At 39.4% G+C, this 18,454-nt stretch overlaps 1 protein-coding gene across 1 annotated transcript in view; it reads right to left on the bottom strand.

Annotated features, from left to right (window-relative positions):
• Positions 1-18,454, bottom strand: part of LOC126413094 (glucose dehydrogenase [FAD, quinone]-like) — a 155,616-nt gene that overhangs the window by 54,803 nt on the left and 82,359 nt on the right. Inside the window, exon 5 of the mRNA XM_050082989.1 lies at positions 16,072-16,308. Within this exon, the coding sequence (XP_049938946.1) occupies positions 16,072-16,308 (237 nt within the window). The remainder of the gene's footprint in view (positions 1-16,071; positions 16,309-18,454) is intronic.

Genomic DNA, 18,454 nt, shown 5'->3' with positions numbered 1-18,454 from the left:
GGAGAGAGAGAGAGAGAGAGAGAGAGAGAGAGAGAATGAGAAAGTGAGAGGGAGTGGGAGGAATGGGGGGGGGGGGGGGGGGAGAGAGAGATAGAAGCGCGCGCTCGCGCTTCCGAACACACACACACACACACACACACACACACACACACACACACACCAACGCACACCCTGAGAGCCGGCTGCGAATACAAGGATCGAAATTACCGCCCAGAACAAACAAAACAAAGTGGTGCCACAGTTTCATAGAGACATAAACTTGGAAACGACGACTAGTAAGCGAAAACAAAAAGTAGTAACTTTCCGTTCCGCCTTCACTCACCAATTTATAAAGCCCATCAGAAGTAATATTTTCTCACAACCAATAAGTAGAAATATTTCCGAAAGCAATTACAACAACCTGGTAAACAACGTTAAAAGATAACAAAGAAGTAGTATTGACAGCAGAATGTAACATATAAATAAGTCCACTGATATAAATCGAGCATTAACAAAGCGCAACATTTTGTTCAGTATAAGTAATGTACTGTGAAGAAATCCTCAGTTAGTTGCAAATTGTACCAGAATATCAGCAGTGCTGCAGATGACTGTCAACTACACGAACATAAGTATGTGCTATTAAGGCAAATATTTAATTGAAATGTTGTGAATATAATGACCACAAGTTGTGTATACAAGTATTATCATGCAGATACTTATCTATTGTTCAACATGCCGCGTGGAGTGGCCGCGTGGTTTGAGGCGCCATGTCACGGATTGCGTGGCCCCCCCGCCGGAGGTTCGAGTCCTCCCTCGGGCATGGGGGTGTGTGTTGTTCTTACCATAAGTTAGTTTAAGTAGTGTTTAAGACAAGGGACCGATGACCTCAGCAGTTTGGTCCCTTAGTAATTCACACACATTTGAAAATTTTTTTGTTGTTCAATAGTGAAATAAAATGAGCACACTGATGATGGTGAAATTTTACCGAAACGTGTTTAGAGTGTAAAAGGAGAATTGCCTCTCAAGGCACAATTCTCTTTCAAAACATCTTCATTTGAAAACATACAAGCCGGCCGCTGTGGCTGAGTGGTTCTAGGCTCTTCAGTCCGGAACCGAGCTGCTGCTATGGTCGCAGGTTCGAATCCTGCCTCGGGCATGGATGTGTGTGATGCCCTTAGGTTACTTAGGTGTAAGTAGTTCTAATTCTAGGGGACTGATGTTAAGTCCCATAGTGCTTACAGCTATTTGAATCTGAAAACATACACGGACAAAAAAATTTGCGTTAACTTCGAGATGAATATCTGTTAAAACAGACTGGTCTGCAGGTACCCATCCCTGATCGAAGATAGTTACCGTATCAATTAGAGTGCGGTACAGTAACTTGAGTTATCTCCATCAAACGTACCTCCATTGTGACGATTTCACACTTCATCAGAATAAGGGAAATGGCTATTTGTACGGGCAAGATTTTCAGATGTAGAGAGCATGAGTACTAAGTGCAGAGGAAGAAAACCACTCTAATTTAGTGCTGCAGCGAATCACTCCTGAAATTTATTACCCCATTTAGCTGCCTTAGACCTGTCTCATTTGGCTGCAATGGTACGTTGTACTGTTGTTTGTTGTTGTGGTCTTCAGTCCTGAAACTGGTTTCATGCAGCTCACCATGCTACTCCATCCTGTGCAAGCTTCTTCATGTCCCAGTACCGACTGCAACCTACATCCTTCTGAATCTGCTTAGTGTATTCATCTCTTGGTCTCCCTCTACGATTTTTACCCTCCACGCTGCGCTCTAATACTAAATTGGTGATCCCTTGATGCCTCAGAACATATCCTACCAACCGATCCCTTCTTCTCCCCAATTCTATTCAATACCTCCTCATTAGTTATGTGATGTACCCATCTAATCTTCAGCATTCTTCTGTAGCACCACATTTCGAAAGCTTCTATTCTCTTCTTGTCCAAACTATTTATCGTCCATGTTTCACCTCCATACATACCTACACTCCATACAAATACTTTCAGAAACAACTTCCTGACACATAAATCTATACTCGATGTTAACAAATTTCTCTTCTTCAGAAAGCTTTCTTTGCCATTGCCAGTCTACATTTGATATCCTCTCTACTTCGACCATCATCAGTTATTTTGCTCCCCAAATAGCAAAACTCCTTTATTACTTTAAGTGTCTCATTTCCTAATCTAATTCCCTCAGCATCATCCGATTTAATGCGACTACATTCCATTATCCTCGCTTTGCTTTTGTTGATGTTTATCTTATATTCTCCCTTCAGGATACTGTCCATTCCGTTCAACTGCTCTTCCAAGTCCTTTGCTGTCTGTGACAGAATTACAATGTGATCGGTGAATCTCAAAGTTTCTATTTCTTCTCCGTGGATTTTAATACCTACTCCGAATTTTTCTTTTGTTTCCTTTACTGCTTGCTCAATATACAGATTGAATAACATCAGGGAGAGGCTACAACCCTGTCTCACTCCATTTCCAACCACTGCTTCCCCACGTCCCTCGACTCTTATAACTGCCGTCTGTTTTCTGTAGAAATTGTAAATAGCCTTTCGCTCCCTGTACTAGACCCTTGCCACCTTTAGAATTTGAAAGAGAGTATTCCAGTCAACATTGTCAAAAGCTTTCTCTAAGTCTACAAATGCTAGGAACGTAGGTTTGCCTTTCCTTAATCTTTCTTCTAAGATAAATCGTAAGGACAGTATTGCCTCACGTGTTCCAATGTTTCTACTTAATCCAAACTGATCTTCCCCGAGGTCGGATTCTACAATTTCTTCCATTCGTCTGTAAAGAATTCGCGTTAGTATTTTGCAGCCGTGACTTATTAAACTGATAGTTCGGTGATTTTTACATCTGTCAACGCCTGTTTTCTTTGGGATTGGAATTATTATATTCTTCTTGAAGTCTGAGGGTATTTCGCCTGTCTCATACATCTTTCTCACCAGATGGTAGAGTTTTGTCAGGACTGGCTCTCTCAAGGCTGTCAGTAGTTCTAATGGAATGTTGTCTACTCCTGGGGCCTTGTTTCGACTCAGGTCTTTCAGTGCTCTGTCAAACTCTTCACGCAGTATCGTATCTCCCATTTCATCTTCATCTACATCCTCCTCCATTTCCATAATATTGTCCTCAAGTACATCGCCCTTGTATAGACCCTCTATATACTCCTTCCACCTTTCTGCTTTCCCTTCTTTGCTTAGAACTGGGTTTCCATCTGAGTTCTTGATATTCATACAAGTGGTTCTCTTTTCTCCAAAGGTTTATTTAATTTTCATGTAGGCAGTATCTATCTTACTCCTAGTGAGATAAGCCTCTACATCCTTGCTTTTGTCCTCTACCCATCCCTGCTTAGCCATTTTGCACTTCCCGTCGATCTCATTTTTGAGACGTTTGTATTCCTTTTTGCCTGTTTCATTTACTGCATTTTTATATTTTTTCCTTCCATCAATTAAATTGAATATTTCTTCTATTAGCCAATGATTTCTACTAGCCCTCGTCTTTTTACCTACTTGATCCTCTGCTGCCTTCACTATTTCATCTCACAAAGCTACCCATTCTTCTTCTACTGCATTTCTTTCCCCCATTCCTGTCAATTGTTCCCTTATGCTCTCCCTGAAACTTTGTACAACCTCTGATTTAGCCAGTTTATCCAGGTCCCATCTCCTTAAATTCCCACTTTTTTTGCAGCTTCTTCAGTTTTAATCTACATTTCATAACCAATAGATTGTATGTATGTTGTATTAACAACGTTTTTATTGCTGTGGACATGTGTATAGCAAATGTAAAAAATAATGGAAATTCCTGGATGGAGCAATCATATATATTATTTCTCAAGTTAACATCCCTTTTTTTCAGCACATAGTAATCGCTCTGGGATGAAGGTCTTTCAAACGGCTTTTGATGCTGCATACCCTTTCCACAGTAAAACTTACGATTTGTGGATAATTTCAACATAAAAGAAATTTTTAATTATCATAGTGAGAAGGGTATCATGGATACTCAGCTTTATACCTGTATTTTACGAAGCTAACTTATTAGTTACGAACAAGAGGCTCTCTTTTCATGTTATCTTATTAAAAATACGATTTTATTTGTTTCAAAACACATACTAATTGGATAATTTGTATACAGCGTTGTCATAGATAATAAACATGAACAATGCGGTTGTCTTTGAGTTCTGCCCGTTGCCTAAGTTGACATTTCTAAACGAACATACTTGTCACTGTCGTCTTGAATTACGCTTTGCCTATTGCTACTATGGCCTAACGTGCATACGTAATGTATGAACTGCAGTTAAAATAAAAAAATACAGTGAGAGGTTATTGTGGCCTTAGTACTATACCAGGTAAGAAATGAACACTATTTTCAAACGATACATTTCACATTTATTTACTTCTTTGTATTTTACATTCGTATTTCTCATTAAACTTCTCTACAACAACAAATAATGTAAATATGACGGTCGAAAGTTAGAAATTACAAGCGACTGATGACAGCCGAATATTGTCATGAGAAGATTACATTCTTACGTCAAATATCAATTACTCCGATGTTTGTAATGCTCTGTAAAGAATTTTTATCAAAATTATCTGCACGGAAATGTGTATACATGGATGTATTATAAATTCATGATTATTATTTCTCGTTTTTCAGTTCATTTCTAAAGCTGTTTTCATTTCATCCCCACAAGTACCCCAATCCCAACGACTGAACTTATTCCAAATACTGTCATTACTTACAACTATAAAAGTGAGAAAGTTTCACACGCAATCCCCGGCACCTAAAATAAGGGAAAGGCACACGCTGTGTGGTTGTGTGTGTGAATGTTTGTACCATTGCTGAAAAGAGCTAGTGTTCGAAAACTAGCGTGAATGCTGTTTTCTGTTGCGTGTTACTGTGCACCATATTACTGTGCTCCACGTATCAATCCGCTGTAGGTGAGTGCATAACGAGTCCAGTGCATAAAGAGGCGGCTGACGTGAAGACTCATCTACCTTGTTACACACACTTCGTTATCACTTTAAATACTTCGAAATAACTTTCCATAGATTGTTTCAGTGTAGAAAAAGGGTACTGCAAACTGTTGAACTTCAAGTAATGAACTGTATGAGGTCGTGAGGCACAACGACGTAAATGAACTACATTACAGAACTTTAAATCAATAGACGCCACGACGTAACACCGTTCGATACGTGAAGCTCTCAGATTACACTTTAATAACTCTGACAGAGTAGCAGAATATGCAATGTGTAGTGGTGGTATGTTCCAGGAACGGCGAGAACCAGAATTGGCTCTCGTGCAGTTCACTTCCGCATCGTTGTAGCAAATACTTGAGGTTTCGCTCTTGTGCTCCCGCACTCCATAGATTTTCTTCTCTAGAGCTTCTTCTTTTCTATCACACACATGTTTTACTCATGCTAACAATTTTTCGGAAATTGGGAGGTTACAGTGACTTTTCGAATTTTAATTAATCTGTTTAACGTAAATATCACTACGACAATATAAGTGTTACTTATAATAATAATGTCGTGTGACTAGGGACTCCCGTCGGGTAGGCCGTTCGCCGGGTGCAAGTCTTTCGATTTGACGCAACTTCGGCGACTTGCGCGTCGATGAGAATGAAATGATGATGATTAGGACAACACAATACCCAGTCCCTGAGCGGAGAAAATCTCCGACCCAGCCGGAAATCGAACCTGGACCCTTAGGATTGACATTCTGTCGCGCTGACCACTTTTTTCTTTCTTTTTTACTTTTTTATTTTTTTACTTTTTTCTTTCCGCTTTTTTTGTTTTTTTGTTTTACTTTTTTTACAAACGAAAAGAATAACTTCCGCAAGGTTTCTCCGAGATTCTAACCCGGGTTCTCCGATTCCCAGGCAGTTACCTTGTTTTTTTTTTTAACCTGGTTTCGAACTCGGGGAGCAAAATTAGGAACCCACTACGCTAACCACTTTTTTTTCAATTTTTAGAAAGCCCCATAATAAAATGGAACTAAAAAAAAACTGAGTGCCACCGCCACTTTTCATCCTATAACAAAAAAATCTGGTCCACTTCAGGCGTTGGCTCCTGACTAAACCTACCCCAGAGAGCTGCCTATATACCAGGGGAAATATGGGAAATCAAGGTTAGGGATATCCTTACAAGCAAAACAAAATCTTCCTTTTTCTGAATTTTATTTTTATTTTTATTGTTTAGGTTTGTTGTGTAATTGATCAGAGGCCTTCTGCGCCCCGCTGGTAATATGTTGAGTCACGTCTTCTCGAAATTGATGTGTTCCGTTCAGTTGATCAGAAATGTTCATTGGTTCAAACAGGAAACCTTCTTCTATCTTGGCTTAACACATTCCAGCTGCGAGGCGGGTCGTGGAAAGCACTCCCAAGGAAGTTCGAGAAAAATTGTCTGTATTTTGGGTGACAGACAACGACATAATGACGGTCATTGAGGTATGTCCAACCACTCAGCTACCGGAGGCGGACAGTGTTACATTTTATGACAATGTTTTTTTTTCTCTATGTTGCGTTTTGAAGGCACGTGTTTATTTTCTTTGCCGAACCGCTATTTAACTATCTGGTTTCAAAACATTACATGTAGGCATTCAAAATTCATCGGGTTTATTAGTATGTCAGAAAATGTCACGGATTGATCATTTCAGAACTCAGTAACATGAATGTTCCACACGTCTGTCCTATTTCACCAATTTTATTTTATTTAAACACTGAGCCGTCCAGTAATGGATGGAAGTGTACACTTTCACAATAAGGATTTGTTAGGCACGGGGACGTAACATCTCCGATTTTTTGTGTAGAAACTCTTAAAGGTTTTTAAATAAAATAAACGTTATTAACATTCTACATCTTTATTCTTCATGTCTACATATTTATTTCACAACATAGTCACAGTGAGGACAAACACGTTTCTCCCAACGAGAGTTCAGTTTGTTGATACCGTCGCTGTAGAATGTATGACTTTGCGGAGGGAGCCACAACCTCACCTCTGCTTGCACCACTTTATCGCTATCTAAGTGAAATCCTCAAAGGTGATGTGTAAGTTTTGGAAACAGATGGAATTCGGAAATGTGCAAGTCGGGACTGTTCGGAGGATGAGCGATGACAGAGAATCCTACGTATCGCATTTTTGCAGATGTCGTAGCGCTGCTTTGTGGTCTGGCATTATCATGCTGAAGGAGAGGGTGCTCCATGTATGGACCAACTGTTCGAATTCGAAATTCGATTGCAGCGCACTGTTTCTCACGGAACGACATAGTTACATTACACACTGCCATACTTCGGACCCCTCTAACGGCAGAGTGCGGCAAAAATGTCGACATGAAGAAGAAAGATGTAGAATGTTAATAACGTTTGTTTTATTTAAAAAGCTTTAAGACTTATCACATAAAAAACCGGAAACATATTTCAGCACGCTCACATACATGGGTACTGATATTTTCATGTGAAACCTCATGTTTGTAGTTGATTAAAAAAAAAAAAATTCGAACTCTGTAGATGAGTTACAACTACTGAAAGTTTTAGAAATCTATAATTTCCTAATATAACAGAGTCAAAAGAAAAAAAAATCCAGTTCCTTTTCTGACCGATTGCCAGCTCAATGCAATTTGATTATTCAAAACAATAAATCCATTAAAGAAGTTGAAAAGTTTAATTTCGTTAACCGAACACTTCGACTCTTTCTGGATCTTAATATCCACAAAAATCAAGAAATTTAGTTAAATATACCACGCAATAATGGATATTCACGCTGAATTCATACTGTTGTTCAGTACCACATCAGGAAACTGAGCAACACCACTGAACATTTCCGCTGTACGTATCTGACATCATTCGCTAGTGCCTAACACTAGTTCATGTCGTTATACCATAAAAGAATAATTAAAAAACACATATAACAACTCCTTCATTATGCATGTCGGAAACATTGAAAAAAACGGAGGATTCTTGAACGTTTGGAGGGGGTGATCTTGAGTAGCTTGTTCAGATTAGAAGAACAGACTGGAGTGGTTGAGGTATTTCGTTTGCCACATACTGTAACAGAGGACGCATCTACAACCGCAAGCGGAAGTATAGCCATGCTGAAGGAACTTGCACTAAAATCTCAGTTCGCCACAAGACTTCCCCTGGAGTGGAAATGTTGTTGTGTGTACCTTCTCGCGAACGTTAAGAAAGACTGATGGGACGTATTTTTGCGGTACTTACAACGTAAGAAAAGTTACTGAACTTTTGCAGTTCAGAGCGTGGCATTGAGTTGTCACTGTCTGTTTGTGGAGGACAGGGCTTATCTTGCTGCATTCGTCACTTAATGGCTCCGCAGAAGACTGACCATTCCCGCATAGACACGTGGGATTGTTGCTTAGTCACTTTTCTTTTACAGTGCCGCACTGGTTGACACTATTCTAAGACTTTTCGGTAGACAGGTTGTGAGCGGTAGAGCAGAAAATGCGATTCCCCTCGGTAGTGGCAGAGCTGTATCATGATACGTGTAAGTTCAACTACATCGGTGCAGAAGATGTGGAAGTTTCCATCGTCAGGACAGGGTCTGAGCTTTCTAGCGACTCTACATACATACTCTACAGAAACGCCCAAAAATACTTTGAAACTGCCACCACTGCGATCAGATGAGGTAGCAAACGCAGTTCTGAAAAAAAAGTGTCACAACATACAGATTGGAAAGGTAATTTCGAGAATTGCAGCTAAACATAAATTGATGGTGGGAAGTTCGAGAAGGAAACAGGATCAAATTAAAAAAAAATACAAATAAAAGTGTGAGAAGCAGAGAGAGGGAAATGAAAATTGTTGGAAAGTCACAGAAGGGGCAATGAAGTACTAGAGCACTCATTCAATATTTGCAAATTCTGAAAACTATGAAAGTATGTAGAAGATAATGTTGAATAAGAAAAATTGGGTGAAGATTGTAAGAAATAATAAAAAAGTATGGAAATTACAACCATTGCAACACAGACCCACATGGGAAGCCTACTGCTTCACGTGCAAAGATCACGAAGAAGTATTAAATATGAGAAACTGAAAAAAAAAAAATTACCAGACCGCGAACGCAGGACGTCTTTGACGAAACTCCGCACGAGGATGTTGAAAACTGTAATGGGGCAGGTAGGGGAGGATTATAATTTAACATCCAAGGCTCTGAAATAGCAACACTGAGACTGTAATCCGGTTTCCTGAGGCAACTAACAACATTGGTGTTACATTCGACGCAAATATCACTGTTAGGCACTGAAAGTAGCACTCTATTGCGTAAACCCGTCCAAAAGTATGTCTGGGACTTAAATTTGAAAGTTTTATGGGATCTTTCCTTTTTGTTCAGGGTAATGAATGACACTGGCACATTTGCCATAGACTACGCCTTCATTTCGCTTGACAAGACACGTTGTTATGTTAACTCAGAACGTTTTTGATCATCAGACTGGTTTCGTAATGAGATGTAATTACTACCCTAAACACGTTTTATGCGACGTCTGCGTAAAGCCTCCATCTTGACACTTTGATGAATTTGTTCAATTTTTGTTCCTTTATAATGGACACGCGAAAAATAATAAAGAAGTACCTTGAATTCGAAGTATCAAACAATTGTTTGTGAGGTAATTATTAGGAGAGCTACATTTTCATGACTAATAGTTGTGTAATACCTATGCGATAAAGCAGTTTGAGATATTCTGAAAGCGTTTTCCTATAACCTCTTTGATCTCGTCGTGGCATCCTAACGAGAGGGAAGAATTTTATAGCACCTGTAACAGCTTTGGAAAACCATTAGCGTAGGGAGATGCTAGCAACTGCGATGATACTATAGCGACGGCTGTTCTTAAGAGCACACATTTATTGACGATGGTGTTTCGTTGGCAAATAAAGAGTCATTAGTATTAAATAAATAATAGCGAGCAACGTTAACTTGTGTGCATTGCAAACAGAGGAACTGTTATCAATTTGCCATAATTGGTAATTTATCAATGTTGCCTTATGTTACCTCACACATTTGCAAATGCGACTAACAATGGAGCCTTTTATGCTCCGAAATCGAGACAAAATAGTGAGAAACAATAAATAATGCTGACTGGACAATTAATTGTAGTTTTTATTCTCTAAAATAAGAACTGTGCCAGCTGACGTCCCAATCTCTTCCAATGCTATCGAAGCAACAATATATTCCTGCGGTACGAATTAACTTTTTAGGATTACGTAAAAGCAGTTTTAGACAGGTGTCTTCACATTTTCAATAACTGTGTGTTCCTTAGGGGACAAATGTGGCAAAATGTATGGACTAAGTAGCAGCCAGAGCTTAAAATGATTTTAAAAGGCATAAGTTTCTAAGAATTAAGCTGTATGTGTTGGAATTCGCTCATAAGTTGTTGCAGCAATTTGATAGTCTGGAGCTCCCATCTGTTGGCCAATGGGATCCTGTAATTCTTCGGCTCGACACGGTGTTTTTTGAAGCTGCAGAACACAGCTTTGTAATACTGACGTTGTATGTCTTATGTAACTAATGAGACTGGGAGTGTCCGAGCGTTTCTATGCGCTTCAGTCTGGAACTGCGCGACCGCTACGATCGCAGGTTCGAATCCTGCCTCGGGCATGGATGTGTGTGATGTCCTTAGGTTAGTTAGGTTTAAGTAGTTCTAAGTTCTAGGGGACTGATGACCTCAGAAGTTAAGTCCCATAGTGCTCAGAGCCATTTGAACCATTTTTGAGATTGGGATCTTGAAATAAAATAAACCAGTTCTTGCAAACGGCTGGGCAGACTCTTGTATCTTTGCGTTCCACTTTCTACAGTAGCCTAAGCAGTCATCTGTGACGATTAATAACTAACTTATCTCTAGTGATTCCTTGACTAGTGTTGTAGCATAGCCTGCTGTAAAAAAAAAAAAAATATATAAATAGGTAACAATAACGAAGCGTGATCTGCGCTCTCCGAATCGAAATAATTATGATCTTTGACCATTTGTATAAAAAGAATGAGCGTTTTTTGTTTCATTGTGTTATCGACTCTGTTGTTCTAGCTGACGGACGCTTATTGTTCACGGTCTGTAATCCATACAATTATCTGTTGCAATATTAGAATTTGTTTGAATATATATGAAACTACTGGTTATAAGATGTGTTTTTGTCAGTAGCGAGTACCTTTCCTGAATATGATTTAGTTACGTAATAATTAAATGTTGCCCTGGCCATTTTTGTGCAGGCTAATTGTTGTAGCGACGCTATTAATGATAAAAATGATATAAGCTCTTTTAATAGTCACTTCATGCTAAAAGTATTAAAAGGAATAATCTCAATAAATGAAAAAGGGATTCTTGTAATATTTTCCATTTCATGTTAGAGCAAAGGTACAGTTTTTTTATTAACAGGAATTTCAATAAATGCTTACGCTGCCATTGCACATAAGCAGCTGTCCTGGAGCATCAAGCCTCACAGAAAAAAATTAAGCATTGTGTTTAATGGAGTATCACGTAACATTAAAGAAAGATTTTTAATCCATCGTGGGTAAAACGGATGTCTTCACGTTGGGATACCTATGATATTTCTGGCGAAAGCTCCCTGCGAAAATTTAGGCATGGCTTTTAACAAACATAAAAGAGTATTTTCAAAACTATTTCATACAATAGGAATAACGGCACAGTTATCGTTGTTTGAATTAACAGCATTTTCAGTCTCTCGTACAGACCGAACATTCATTTACATCATAACAAGATTTATTGACGCCAAACTCACAGCTCTCGAAACAAGGGTTTCCTAAGGCCCTCTTAATTTCAGCGTGGTCTAGATTTCGTCTATGAAAAGGCAACGCATATAAAAAACAATTCCATTACGCACTTTCACTGAATCAGGGGGGCTGGCTGCAGACTGCACGGAACGACGTACTTCTTGTTAGAAATCTTTGTCGATGCATCGGTGTTATTATGTTTCTCAGTTAACGCTGGGTTGAGATTTTACACGAAATTTCGAGACGAAGACACTGTTCTATGGAATGTACACGGCATGATATGTAACAAATTTACTAGACAAATCTATCATTCATATCCTCACTAAAATTGGCATTACTTCACAATACTTAGGCAGTTATCTTGGTGAACTGAAGTGGAGATGGCAGCGACGAATCATTTGTTAGTATTGTGGTAAGAACCACTGAAAGTCAGTCGAAACACATCGAAATCATTTTGACTGTATACAACTTGAAACGGTACATGCCAGAAATATGAGAAATATTAACAACAGACGCGGAAGTTCGCGTTCGAAATGTTGTAACGCTAGCAGCCGAATCAGGAAATGTTGTGACAGCCAAGAGAACGTGATTGGCCAGCTGGTGGCGGAGATGGGATGGGAGGAGGGAATGCTAGGCCGGACTAGTTTTGTGGTGACGTCAATAGGTGGCGACATCTCTGAGGTGCGTTATTAGCAAGCCTCAAAATATGAGAAATCTTGAGTGCAGGCCAGCTAGCAGAAGACACAGGCCGCGTGGTGGGAATAATCCGACAGTTTGAGTCGACTTGGGAGGGCAGCGGTCATAGCCGAACTGACGTAATAAGGAAAATATTAAACAAGGGAATTTGTAAAAAGAAACAAGTTACATGGTTATGGCTAAAAATGGCTCTGAGCACTATGAGACTTAACACCTGAGGTCATCAGTCCCCTAGACTTAGAACTACTTAAACCTAACTAACCTAAGGACATCACACACATCCACGCCCGAGGCAGGATTCGAACCTGCGACCGTAGCAGCAGCGCGGTTCCGGACTGAAGCGCCTAGAACCACTCGGTCACAAAGGCCGGATTACATGGTTTTAAAGACAAAAATTAGATAAGTGCATGAGTAAAGAAGCGCCCTAGCTACGACATAAACTTTCAAGTTATTTAGTATATGTTTCATGTTATTTAGTATTAAATGTTTTGGATATAAGATGACCTTTAAAAATTAATAACTTGCTAACGCCTCACGAGATTCAGATAAATCTAGTGTCAATGGTTAGATCTTAGTATCATCGAATTATTATTGCATATTTTTTGTGAATGTTACGTATTTTTAATTACAGGCCAGAATGTAAATTCAGTGCATGAAAAAGTGAATTTTCCCTTAAATAAAGAATGAAACAGGGAAATTAACGGCAGCATTAGTAAATAGATGTAATTAGAGATGTACGACTGTAATTAGTTTAACTGTTTGATATTTATGGATGATATAATGACGCAAAATATCGTCCTTATTAACAAAAACCGTTTTTGTGACCAAACTATAAAGATACAGGAAAAAAAGCAATATGCGTCCAGATTGATGTGTAATATGATATATAACATTAAGTTTATAGTTTATGTACGTTTTGGGAAGTATGCAATTTTGACTCACATCAGTGCGAGGCTATAAGTAACGGCGCCCATTTTAGTGCTGGGGCATTTTGTATTCGGCGGTCAGATGGAGTTGGATACGCGACCAGACCGGACGTATGTGTGGCTGGACGACGCTTCGTGTGTGTATCAGAAATATTTTCTAAATATTTGGTCGTCGACTTGTAAAAATTTCGCGTGTTACGATCATGAGGGATCTGAAACATTTTTAAGTCGTGTGAACTTACAAGGGAAACTCCCCATACCTCAGTTTAGTGGTAAGATGGCCCATTGGGTAGCTCGTCCAAAACTGAAAACAGATCAAGCATGAAAATAGGAAGACGGTGTAGTGGGAAGTGGAAAAAAGAAACAAAATGGCAAAAGTGAACGGTCCAAGAATAACATATGCAACATGGAATATTTTAATTTTCTACAATAAATTCAGTTTTAAAAAAATTAGAACATTGAGTGAAGAGAACATTATTTCATCTATAGTTCCTGAGTGCATTTATTAAACTTGTGACTGACTTCATTCGCGGTTAATGCAATGAATGCGTTCGTTGGCCGCTGGGTAGCGATGTAGCCAATAATTTGTATTCCTGCCACGTGTTAGGAGGCCGTAAGAATAGCACTTTTTCTTGCTTTTAGTCAATTTTTTTATTCGTTCAGATGTATATCAGGGCTGTCAAGTTATTTTTGTTCGAAGCAACAGTGATTAACTTCGCCATTACACACTTATTCTCTGACAGGGATCAGCTATAAGACCAGTGTGAACATTCATTATCATTTTAGATACTCTAATTAATAGCGCAATGTTGCAAACTGTTAGTAAACTACTGGTGGCTGTATTAGTATGTCAACTCGTAGAGTATGGATACATAAGCACACTTGAAGACTGGAAACAGAGCGTCTCACCAATGACACCATAGACTTCTTTCATAGCAAGGCATTATAGATGTGGGAGGAGCGCCAGCTTGTTTGCCACTGATAATACTCATGGGACAGGTCACTGCTACGACCGAGGTGAACTTAAACTTACTACCCAACAGGACACGGAGTTTCCAGACTGAGAGAAGATATCAGGAAACTAAACATTATTCAGGAATGATTTCAGGAGGAAAGTTTTTGACAAATCTGTGCTTAATTTAGTATAGGAAAAGAGGACATTAAGAAAGAGGAATGGATAGCTAACTAGTAATTCGACTGGTGGCTCGAAGAATACTAACTGGCCAATTAAATGTAAGAAAATGATGGTAGAGAGATTGATGATTGTAAACGATGACCATTTGTTACAGTCACTGTCGCAAGCTCCTAGACCAGCTCAGGTGGGCCACAGACATGCAACTATTATTGCCTGCCACCTCACGTGAAACCACAATTCCTCCATTCTAGGGCACCTGCTGTGCATTGTTAGGTAACAAGCACAATTACTCTAATGGTCCACCTGCTAATGTTCCCATTCTCTCAAAATAAAAACCAACACATGGTAATTGACACTGCGATTTATCGTTAATACAGTGAGTTACAGTGGGATGGATTCACAGCCTTCATGTAATTATCAAACACGGTCGATTCCTTTTAAAGCTGTGAATTGTTATCCAATTTTTCGTTATGATTGAAAGACATAACACTGGTGTAATATTCTACAGTGTTTATTATTTATTACACGGACCGGTTTTCGGTTGTTACGCCACCATCAGATACAAAGATAGGTATGTGGAGCAGTGAAAATTTGTTGGATCAACGACTTTAAACTAGTGAATGTACAAAGTATCTCAGTTTCCTGAGATCGAAAACGTTGATGTTACAATTAGGGAATAAATAAGATGGACTATCCTGTAATAAAGGTAATTAATAAACACATGTCCATCAGCCCACGCTTAGTACTGAATGACCACGGTTCCCTTCAAAATGGTTCAAATGGCTCTGAGCACTATGGGACTTAACATCTGTGGTCATCAGTCCCCTAGAACTTAGAACTACTTAAACCTAACTAACCTAAAGACATCACACACATCCAAGCCCGAGGCAGGATTCGAACCTGCGACCGTAGCAGTCGCGCGGTTCTGGACTGAAGCGTCTAGAACCGCTCGGCCACAGCGTTCGGCCCACAGTTCCCTTATTTGCGACTATGCCTGAGAACTTATTTGCATTTGAAATTGCGCGTGCGAAGTGAGTAATATTTAAAGTTGCAATAAATAAAATATACTTCACAAGCGTAAGCGTAAACGGCGATGTTTAATACTACCATAATTTGAATGTTATTGTTTTCTTTTTTAACATGGATGGAAGGTATTGAATGTTTCACAACCCGTTATTAAGTAGAGTCAAGTTAGCTCTGGTGCAAATAAAAGCAATTATGCTGATATACTTTAATTATTGCAGCTGGTGCACCTAATTTCTACATTTTCATTGAGTGTAATTGTTGTACTTAATAGCTTCTTGATTTTAAGAGCACAAAAGATTCATCACCACATAAAGTAACTTCCCAAAGTGTGGTTTGCAAAAGTAATAATACGCATAACAGTTTCTCAATGTGGTGTAACAATTCGTTCACTACAAGCTATTATGGAGGCATTCGTGACACTTTACTGATCGACCACAGATAACTAATTTGCTGTTACTGACTGTGCCACTGACCTCCGTAAGTTTGCTTCAAGAGCACGATTTAGTCACTCTATTTTGTTATCTTATAAGCTGAAACTTAGAAACTGAAACGAACTGCTTACCCGAAGAGGAAGATGCCGACGTCGGGGTAGCCAGGGGCGTCGTCGTCTGCGTCTTCGCCGCTCCTGATGAAGCCAGCCAGGCTGTGGTACCCAGGAGAGGACAGGGGGCCGGCTCGGTACAGCAGGTACTCGTACGCCTCTGCCATATGAAGGAACGCGTCCGAGGACTCCTTACGGCCGACGAACTCCTCCACAAGGAGTAGGCCGCGGTAGGTCACATGATCCTGTAAGTTGTACCTGTAACGAGGGCAGTAATATCTCACAGAAATATATATACAAAAACGCATGAGGAAAGTTTTGGGGCTCTGTTTGGAATGTGTATTTACTGAGACATGGACACAGTATTATAAAAAAAAAAAAAAAACCTGAGGATCTGTTAGATGACTATCAGTTTGGCTTCAGGAAAGGTAAAGGCGCCCGAGAGACAGTTGTGAGGTTGCGCTTACAATGGAAGCAAGGAAAAAAATAAAGATATGTGCATTAGATTTATTGCTACCACACTGGACTCGCATTAGGGAGGACGACGGTTCAATCCCGTGTCCGGCCATCCTGATTTAGGTTTTTCGTGATTTCCCTAAATCTCTCCAGGCAAACGCCGGGATGGGTCCTTTGAAAGGGCACGGCCGACTTCCTTCCCCGTCCTTCTCTAATCCGATGAGACCGATGACCTCGCTGTCTGGTCTCCTCCCCCAAAAAACCCAACCCATTAGATTTATTGACCTAGAAAAAGAGTTCGACGATGTAAAAGGATACGAGATGTTCAAAACTCACAGGAAATTACGAGTAAACTTAGGAAAAGACGGGTGATGTTCAATATGTACAAGAGCCAAGAAGGAAAAATGAAGAGCAAAGACCAAGAAGTAAGTGCGTGGATTAAAAAAGTGTAAGATAGGTATGCAGACTTACTGCCTGCTATTAGATCTTTACATCGAAGAAGAAAAGACGGAAATGAAATTTACTGTGTAACATTATCAGTGATAAGATTTACCGATTACTTTGCTTTCCTCGCTGATAGTGAATAATAATTGCAAGAGTAGTTGAATGAAATCCTTGTTAAGTTCACACTACGGATTGTGCGTAAACCGAAGTAAGATGAAAGTAATGAGGAGTAGCACAATGAGATTAGCTGTAAACTTACCATTATAATTGTGAACCAAGACCTAGATGAAATGAAGGTACTCTCTTATGTTAGAAATAAAATAACTCGCGACAGATAAAGCAAGCAGGACATAAGAGGTTAGCACTGGCAAAGAGGGCATTCCTAGAGTATCAAACGTAGGCCATGATTAAGGACGAAATTTCTGAGTATGTGCGTCTGGAGAATAGTACTGTATGGAAGCGAATCACGCACTTGTGAAAAAGCGGCAAAGAAGGGAATCGAAGCGTTTGAGATTTAGTGCTTTGTAAGATAATTACGCAGACTGATAGATAAGAAATAAGGAGGTTCCCTACAGAATCGGCGAGGACAGGAATATGTGGAAAACATTGAGAAAATAAAAGGAATTGTTAAGACGGAATAACTTCCATAGTAATTGAGAGAGCCGTAGAGGGTATAAAATATAGGGGATGACAGATTTTGGAATATATCCAACAAATTATTCACGATGTTGAGGGCAAGTGTTACTCTTCGAGGTTGGCACAGGAGAGGTATTCTTCGCGAGCAGTGTCAAACAGTCAGAGTAAGTCAGAATACTGACAACCATAGATCTTTCATTGGTACGCCTAAAAAAACCAAAGAAGAGAAAGCGATATGCTCAACTTGTCTGTCGAATAAAGTAAGAGACTGAAGGTTTTCTAAAAAGAAGCAGAAATGTAAAGAGGGCAGATTCTTGTATTGAAGTCAGCAGGTAATAGTGGCTTTCCAGTTGAAATAAAGGAATACTTGATACATTTATTTAACTGAGTAGAGAGTCTCGAGCAGTGGTTCCCAATATGGGGGAATTACCTCCTGAGGGGTAAAATAAAATTTTCTGAGTGGTAAGAAAAAGAAGCAGTTAGATTCTGTTTCAGTCACGAGACTAAATTATTTTCAAAAGATCATTGTTTTTATCACAATTTTGGAAGACTCTAATGTTGATTATATAATCTATGAATAATTACTTTTTCTCAATTAGTAACATTAATGCGATGGAGATTACAGATTCCTCACGCAATCCACCCTTTGCACAGATATGTTGTGCTTCGTCCGGGATATCACTGATGATAAAAGTGAGACTATACGTCAGAAATGCTAAATATCTCAAGAGGATGTCTTCTCAAGTTGTAGATAGTACCTGCAGTAGTCCAGAAATTGCTTCATTACTGGTTTGGAAACAGATAAATGAATTAATAGACACCATGACACAGCATTAACTGTAAAAGGGCTACTATAGGGCTGTACACA

This window comes from Schistocerca serialis, chromosome 7 (genome assembly GCF_023864345.2).
Source record: "Schistocerca serialis cubense isolate TAMUIC-IGC-003099 chromosome 7, iqSchSeri2.2, whole genome shotgun sequence".
Taxonomy (NCBI): Eukaryota; Metazoa; Arthropoda; class Insecta; order Orthoptera; family Acrididae; genus Schistocerca; species Schistocerca serialis.
The sequence above is the reverse complement of the archived record's forward strand: the minus strand, read 5'-3'. Positions and strand labels throughout refer to the sequence as shown.